The sequence below is a fragment of the Mus musculus genome, chromosome Y, assembly GCF_000001635.26.
Source record: "Mus musculus strain C57BL/6J chromosome Y, GRCm38.p6 C57BL/6J".
Taxonomy (NCBI): Eukaryota; Metazoa; Chordata; class Mammalia; order Rodentia; family Muridae; genus Mus; species Mus musculus.
The window spans coordinates 86,358,388-86,366,686 of record NC_000087.7 but is presented as its reverse complement, the minus strand read 5'-3'; the positions used below and the strand labels follow the sequence as shown (position 1 = coordinate 86,366,686).

The 8,299-nt window shown below is 38.2% G+C and overlaps 1 protein-coding gene across 1 annotated transcript; it reads left to right on the top strand.

Annotated features, from left to right (window-relative positions):
- Nucleotides 1–263: 263 nt before the first annotated feature.
- On the top strand, nt 264–947 carry Gm20861 (predicted gene, 20861). Its single transcript, XM_017318878.1, has one exon. The coding sequence runs from the start codon at nt 264–266 to the stop codon at nt 945–947; it is 684 nt and encodes a 227-aa protein (XP_017174367.1).
- Nucleotides 948–8,299: the final 7,352 nt, after the last annotated feature.

Below are 8,299 nucleotides of genomic sequence, written 5' to 3'. Positions count from 1 at the left end.
ATAGTCTTCTTCACATGCTCAGAAGTTCTCGTAGAGAAGAGTCTTGGTCCAGCATTCACTCCCAACCCATAACCATTGCCCATCAGGAATTCATATATATGACAGAGGCAACAGCATTGTGTCTGGCGTAAACGGGCAAGATCTTCAGTCCCAGGCAATGGGCAAGTATGATATTTGAAGAGAATGGAAGCCACTTAGACAGTGTGATTTAGCACAACAGATCTACAGCCAGGTAGAAGACAATACCTCTGAAGAGTCTGAGCATGACATCACTCAAGAAGAAGAGTAGGAGGAAGCCTTCTTCCCAGGCCCTGGGGAATATTGTTGGCTGCAGAATTTCTCACGGGTGGAAGGAAGGTAATGAGCCTGTCACCCATTGGAAGGCCATCATTCTAGGTCAACTGCCAACAAACCCTTCTCTTTATTTGGTGAAGTATGACGGAATTGACAGTGTCTACGGACAGGAGCTCCACAGCGATGAGAGGATTTTAAATCTTAAGGTCTTGCCTCACAAAGTAGTTTTTCTTCAGGTGAGGGATGTCCACCTCGCCAGCGCCCTGGTTTGCAGAGAGGTACAACACAAATTTGAGGGGAAAGATGGCTCTGAGGACAACTGGAGTGGGATGGTGCTAGCCCAGGTGCCATTCTTACAGGACTATTTTTACATTTCCTACAAGAAGGATCCGGTCCTCTACGTCTATCAGCTCCTGGATGACTACAAGGAAGGTAACCTCCACATCATTCCAGAGACCCCTCTGGCTGAGGCGAGATCAGGTGATGACAATGACTTCTTAATAGGTTCCTGGGTGCAGTACACCAGAGATGATGGATCCAAAAAGTTCGGAAAGGTTGTTTACAAAGTTCTAGCCAATTCTACTGTGTACTTTATCAAATTTCTTGGTGACCTACATATCTATGTCTATACTCTGGTGTCAAATATCACTTAAATTAAAAAAAAATCACAAAGTACAGAAAAGTAAACTTATAGGATTGAAAAAAAATGTTTATTTTCCTGTGTTGGGTACCTATGGGTCTTTGACAACCACAGTATCTTTGTCAATAAAATTTGTTTTGTTCTAAAAATTAATACGTGTGACATGACATGCTTTTAGTGAACACATTGTTGGAAGAGATGGACTATGGTGGAAAGAACATCAAAGCAAGATGAAAGTTGCAACTCAGGCTGTGAACAGTGCATACATCTAATATCACACAGGCTAAAATGGACAGGACTTAGTTTCTGTGGTCTGCATAGTGAGCAAGGAATTGGAGATATGACTTAGAGGAGCAGGGATGGCAGCAAAAGATGGATTTTTAGGAAGAAGGGGAGAAAGACAGGACATAGATAGAATCTCTGGAATGAAGTCTGAGGGAGAAACAACAAGTTGGGGGAAAGAGTGATAGATAAAAGGAATGTGGCCTTGTTACACAAAGTGCAACCCAGAAAACTGATCCAAAGAGACTCAGAAATCAGACAAAATCAGGTTTCATTTGAATAATGAAACCAAATGAAACTTGTCTCTCATTTTAAGATTTATTATCTTTATTTATATGGGTGGGTAGTAGCTTGAGAGTATAGGTGACCACAGAGACATGAGTTGTCAGATCCCATGGAGCTGGCATTAAAGCTGATTGTTAACCATTGGATATGAATTCAAGAAAACAAATCCAGTTTTTTTGCGGTACAAAAGTACTCTTGACAACATGGTCATCTCTCTATTCCCATTAAGATATCTTTTTAAGAAATCCAATATTAACATGCAGAAAAGAGACCAGGAAGAAGTTAAGAAAGATTAAATTGATGGTGACCTTTAAAAACAATAAAGGACACACAAAGGAGTAGAGGACACTGAGGAACAAAAATATTCTAAGATGAAGTTCTCAAAATGTGAAGCAGGAGACCCAGGAAGAATAGAAATTTTCTGCAAGTAGTTAAAATTGGACATATCCACATTAGGTTCTTTGGTTTCTTAACAAATAGCCAGCCGATCAGGTCAAATAGTAATTTAAAAGAGAAAATGAGTATACGGTGAGATAATATATGGTGGGGCATGGATCCTGAGTGCTTTCCCTGAGCACTCTTTGCCTGGGATGAATCCTGTGATCTTTTGGATGTCTCTGTGGAGTGCCCCAGATGACCATCAAAATGTTCCCCATGGCCTGTTCCCCTGGCTCTCCTCCAAACATCTGACTCCCAACATACCTATGTACCATTTCAGCCTGTCTATTCCCTGGAAATTCCAGTCTTAAATTTATGTGTGACCTCATTCTCATAAAACATTGAAGGTGTACTCAATGCATATGTGCTAACGTCTTTTCTATGCCAGTTCTCATGGGTTTCAAACTCTATGAGGTTGCCCAATATGTTGATCACTACTCCTGAGTAGCCCCTGTGCTTCATGGGGGTCTTACTGGGTCCCATATGCACTCTGAGTGTTTCTTTTGTTTGTTTGGTTTTATTGTTGTTGTAGTTTTGTTTTTGTTTTTGTTTTCTTTGTTTTTTTTTTTGTTTTTGTTTTTGTATTGTTTTTTTTTTTGTTTTTTTTTTTGTTTTGTTTTTAGTCAGGCTTGTCATGGACTCAATCATTTGTGTTTTTTCTCTAGAATAAGTTTAAATGCCAAATGACTTGAAAATACTCTCTATTGTTGATTAATTTTGGTATTTAAGAGAGTTTTTGTGCTAGCTGGATGTCTTAATTAGGGTTCCAATGCTGTGAAAAATCACTATGACTAAGGCAACTCATTAGAAACATTTCATTAGGGCTTTTCAACATTTCATTGCAGTTTCAAAGGTTCAGTCCACTATCATCAAGGAAGTAAACATGCAAGTGGCTGGGAATATGTGGTGGTGGAGAGGAAGCTTAGAGTCTTCTGCATGCAGGGATGGTGTCTTCCACACTGAGCAGAGCTTTAAAGCCTCACAGTCATATGCTTCCTCCAAAGAGGCTACACCTACTCCTATAAGGCCACACCTCCTCATAGTCCAACTACATTCAGAGTGCCATACTGGTTTCATAGAAACTTGACAAGATCTAGAGTCTTGAAAGAGGAGGAGCCTCAGTTGAGAAAATGCCTCTTTAAGATCAAGCTGTAAGGAATTTTCTTAATTGGTGGGAGAGGACCCAGTTCATTGTGGGTGGTGACACCCTTGTGGTGGTAGTCTTGTGCTCCTCATGGAAGCAAGACTTAAGGAGCATGTCAATAAGCATCACCACTCCATGGCCTATGCATGAGCTTCTGGATCCAAGAACCTGTGTTGTTTCAGTTTCTTTCCCAACTACTTTGATGATGAACAGCAATGTGGAATATAAGCTGAATAAAACTTTTGCTATGGAAATAGCTCTTTGGACATGGTATGTCCTTACAACAATAGAAATTTTAAGTAAGACAATTTCTTAGAGAAACAAAATATCTAATAGTACCACTGTCACTTATCCTATAAGGACAAATAATGTGTAGGTGTTTTATTTTAATTTAAAGGTAAGATATTCTCATGTATATAATGACATGCAATTGTTCTAGTTTGCATCTTTCTCACACTGATGAATACTAACATCAAACATAACTTGGGAATATAAGGGTTATTAGCTTACATGTTACAGACTATTACCAAGGAAGGCAAAACAGGAACTTGAAGCATTACCAGGAAAGAGTGCTTATTGCTTGACCCTATCTTAGTCATTGTTCTATTGCTGTGAAGAGACATCATGGATAAAACAACTATTATGAAACAAAGCATTAACTGGGGGCTTGAATACACTTACAGAAGTTTAGTCCAACATCAAGTTAGTGACCGCAGCACTGGAGCAATAGAACTATTGATCCTTAGACAGAGACAGATATTCTGCCATTACATTGGTTTCTTGAAAACTCAAAGACCACCCTTATTGACACTACCACTTCCTCCAATGAAGCCACATCTTCTCTCATTCCTTCTAATCCTTAAACACACTGCCAATCCCTGGTGATTAAATATCCATATATATGAATCTATAGGGGATATTCTTATTCAAACCACCAAAAATCATGTGGCTTGATCAAATATTTTATTTAAATACAGAGTAAAAGCCTCCCTTTTATAAATGACTACTGATGAGCTTACCCACAGTTGCCTACCCTCACACATCGACCATCAAGGAAGAAAATGTCCCATAGACTTACCCAAAAACCAAGTGAATAGAGACAATTCTTCAATTGTTCTCTCTCCTAAGGTGACGCTAGATTGTCAAGTTGGAGATAAAAAAAAATCCCAGCACATTAAGGTTTATCCTGCTCCATAACCCACACAAACATTATTCATCCCAATCTCCTCCTTCTGACTAGGTATAGACCCACTTCCCTCCATGGCAGAAGTGAAGGGTAAGTACCTCCAACAGCAAGAATACTCAATAATAGGTGACAAGTAGTGAATATGTCCTATAGCCTCACAACACCTACATTCTAATGTGTGTTACACTTTCTGGGAGACACTCCAATCTGTCCAACTTCCTGCCAAGTCAGCTTTAACCAGAAAAAATTCTCATCAATTAATCCAATGACTTTTAATTGATTTATTTCTCCTGAGGGAATGGAGTGTTACCCCTTCATGGATGTATTGGTGTCTGATTCATAAGTAATAAAACCCACTACTATTAACAGCTAAATCACAGGTGCTATGACAAATAACAACTCACATGAGAAGCATCACATTTAGTTAAGCCTTTTCAGAAGTTTTATTGGAGTTTTATTTATGTACTATATAAATCCATTGATTTATTTATTTTTAAGTGTGTAATTTAATGATTCTAAACACATCTCACCACTGTCATTTTTTCACTCATTTTTCTGGTACTTCATATGATATTGAAATCTACTAAAATACAATAGTGAATTCAGAAAAAAGACCAGTGGTGTGGGTAGCAGCAAAGTTCTTGAGTCTCAAAGACAACAGATACCGTGGCTGAATATTCCAACTACAACAACTAGGTAACATTGGTTCTACACTTAGCATGCCGTTTCTAGAAAAAAAAAATTAAAGAATTAACCCATGTTTCCTCTGAACCTGACATGTTACTATCACAAATGAAAGAAGGATCCATGATCACATGAATATGAAAGGGGCATGAAGCAGCAAAATTGTTCAACTTATTGGCAGCTAGTCAGCATTAACACAAGAAGGGACAAAGACAATAAACAGCTTTGAAAACATGTCCAAATGACCACGTTCATTTACAAGTTTTTTACCCATTCCATGCATATCCATTGATTGATTAACTCATTGATTAAAGCCCTCAGGTTCCAATCACTTTTCAGAGAGCATATTGTACTACCTATGAACATTGTACTGTGGACCAAAGCCTTCATCAAAGACCCATGACTGACATTTCAAAAAAATTTAACCACAGAATTCTTTATTTGAAACAAAGTGATAGGATCCATCTATCTCTTCAAGGATATCTCCGTTTTGTTCAAAAAGAACAAAAATGCAATGCAAGTTCAGAATATTGATCACGTATCCATGCATCTTAAACCCATAGGTTCTAGCCAGAATGTAAGGTCAGAAGTCTAAACTTCACCTATACTACAACTAACTCTGAAGATATCTAGCAATCTCCAGTTCCTTTCTGGTACTTACCCACACCAAGTCTGCATTAAGGAATATAGTCTAGTGTGAGATAGTGCCAGCAGTTAATTGCAAAATCCCACTCTGAGTTGAGTTGTATGTAAACTCAGACATCTGTAATATAGACACACATGCATATTCACAAATACTCACAGAAAGAGGCAAGAAGTAGAGGAGCTGAATCTTAGAAATCCTCAAGGAAGAGAATGAAAATCTTGTAAGGCACAGAGGTAAGAGAAAAACTGTGTCTTTCTGCACAAAATCAGGCCATTCTGTCTTTCATCACTGAACGGGAAGGCTCACTATCACTTATCACTATCTGATAAGGTATAGACAGTTGATGAAGGATGAATAGTCAGTTTTCATCAAAGGTATTGACTTTGAAGGTGATAGATTGTTCATTCTCTACTGGAAGCCAGATGTCCAAGAGTTTATGGGAAACACAAATGATTTGAATGGGTTGTAACAAAGGGGAGAAGACAAGATATGAAGTTGGCAGGAGGAGTTAGGTGGGAATGGGCCAGGTTTTGTTCTGAGAGGAGTTACTAAAAGAATTGGAAAGTAAATTCCATCAAAATATAGTGTATGAAATTCTCAAGGAATTAAGGAAAGTAGTTCTTAATATACCATGTCTGTACTGAACACACACAGACCACTTATATGTCCATCTTCTAAATAACAAATTCTTATACAGCAGTTTCATTACATTGAGGGCAAAAGTAATCCAGAGGTTATTTGAAATAAAGAAGAATCTGGGGAGATGTCCCAGGGGTAAAGCCAAGTGTTTGGTCAAACATTCACCTACAACACCAGTGCTTAGGAATTGGAGTGGCAGAGACAGAAGGATGACTGTGGCTTCCTGAATGTCAGCCTCACTCTTAGCTCAGCAAGAAACCCTGTCACAAGGGGAAAATCAGGGAGTGAAGTAGCAGAAAACAGTATACCCTTCCCTATCCTCTGCACTTACCTGTATATTTCTGTATGCATACACACATCAATATGATTACTGTATAAAAGAGGTTACTTTCCATAAATTATAGGCAAAAGCAATGTTGTTTTAACCTAGAGACCTGAAGACTTTTATATCATTAGGGTCCTGGAGAAACTCTCCAGATATAGAGGATTGATATATCTTCTTCCTGTGCTAAGGAAACCTCAGTTAAGTGTATGTGTCAGTGACTTTAAACACCTTTCTTCCTCTAGATTCCTATTTATACCACAGAATGGTCTGTAAATAATGAAAATATGAAAATAAGACTTTTTCAGGGTGTTGCCTTCTTTTAAAATCATATTTATAATATTTTACTAAATCGATGGGAAATCTTCTGCTCCAAGGAACAATGGATTCAATCCTGTTGACTTCTGTTTTATCCCATTATGAATAGGAATTAATTATACATCAACATTTCTCACGATTTGAACTAAATCAGGAATAAGGGATATGTTTCCATGAAAATAAGTAATGCCAATATGGTTAATCAAGTAGAAATGTGTGTGTGGGTGTGGGGTGGGGTTAGGATGCCTTTGGATTATTTGAGAATGATGGCTGATCAGAAATATGTTATGCAAATAACCCTAAACTGTGAGAAATGAAAAGTAATGATATAAACTATACTACCAAGTGTCATGGCCACTTATTAGTTGATTTCATTTTCTTTTTCATACCTTTATTCTTTTGAATAAATGTGTGCCACAGATGATCACACGTTCAAATGTGTTAGTTTTCCAGGTGATGGGCTGTTTAGAATGAATTAGAATTTGTTTTATTATTAAAGGAGACTTGTCACAGAGCCTTGAAATATCAAAAACCCATCAGGCTCTCTCTCTCTCTCTCTCTCTCTCTCTCTCTCTCTCTCTCTCTCTCTCTCTCTCTCTCTCTCTCTCCCTCTTTCATTACTCTCTGCCATCTCCATCATAAGTTGTTGGCTCTCAACTACTGCTCTACATGTTTTGCCTCTGTGTTGCCATGGTGTCTACCATGATATCCTGGACTTGCCCTCTGGAACTCTAAGACCACAATTAAATGTTTCCTCTTATAAGTTTGTTTGGTCATGATGTCTCTCACAGCAAGAGAACAGTAACCAAGACATACATACTCCTGTTTATTTTTTGAAACATTCTTTATTTCTTTCATTAAAGTTACCTTTAATGAAAGGTCCATTGAACAGTTTTAAGAATAATGTTAATGGGCCCAAATAAATAGTGCCAATAGGTGTGGCACTCTCAGGAGGTGTGGAATAGTTTCATGAGGTGTGACATTGGTGGAGTAGTTGGGACACTGATGGAGATGTGTCTTTGTTGAGTTGGTGTGATCTTGTTGGAAGAAATGTAACAATTTGGTGGTAGGCTTGGATGTCTGCTGTCCTTAAGCAATCTCCAGTTTGACACAGTCTCCATCTGCTTCCTGTATATCAAGACCTAAAACTCATCTCCTTCTCCAACACTGTGTCTGTCTGAAGGCAACCATGTTTCCAGCCATGAAAATAATGGAGTAAACATCTGAAAAGAAGTTACAAAGTGTTCAAAATTTACTATGATCCTGGTGACACTTCATGTCAATAGAACCCATACTAATACTCACATAAACACTCAAAAACACATTTGATGTTGAGTGGGAACAGACTTTAATGCCCTCTGCCTACTGCCAGGAAGCTATTCATTTCCAAGCAGCTATCAGATGAAGATGTAGAACTCTCA

What these genes read in the sequence shown, in the direction of transcription:
- Gm20861 (XM_017318878.1), top strand. Translation starts at nt 264, where the DNA reads ATGACATCACTCAAGAAGAAGAGTAGGAGGAAGCCTTCTTCCCAGGCC.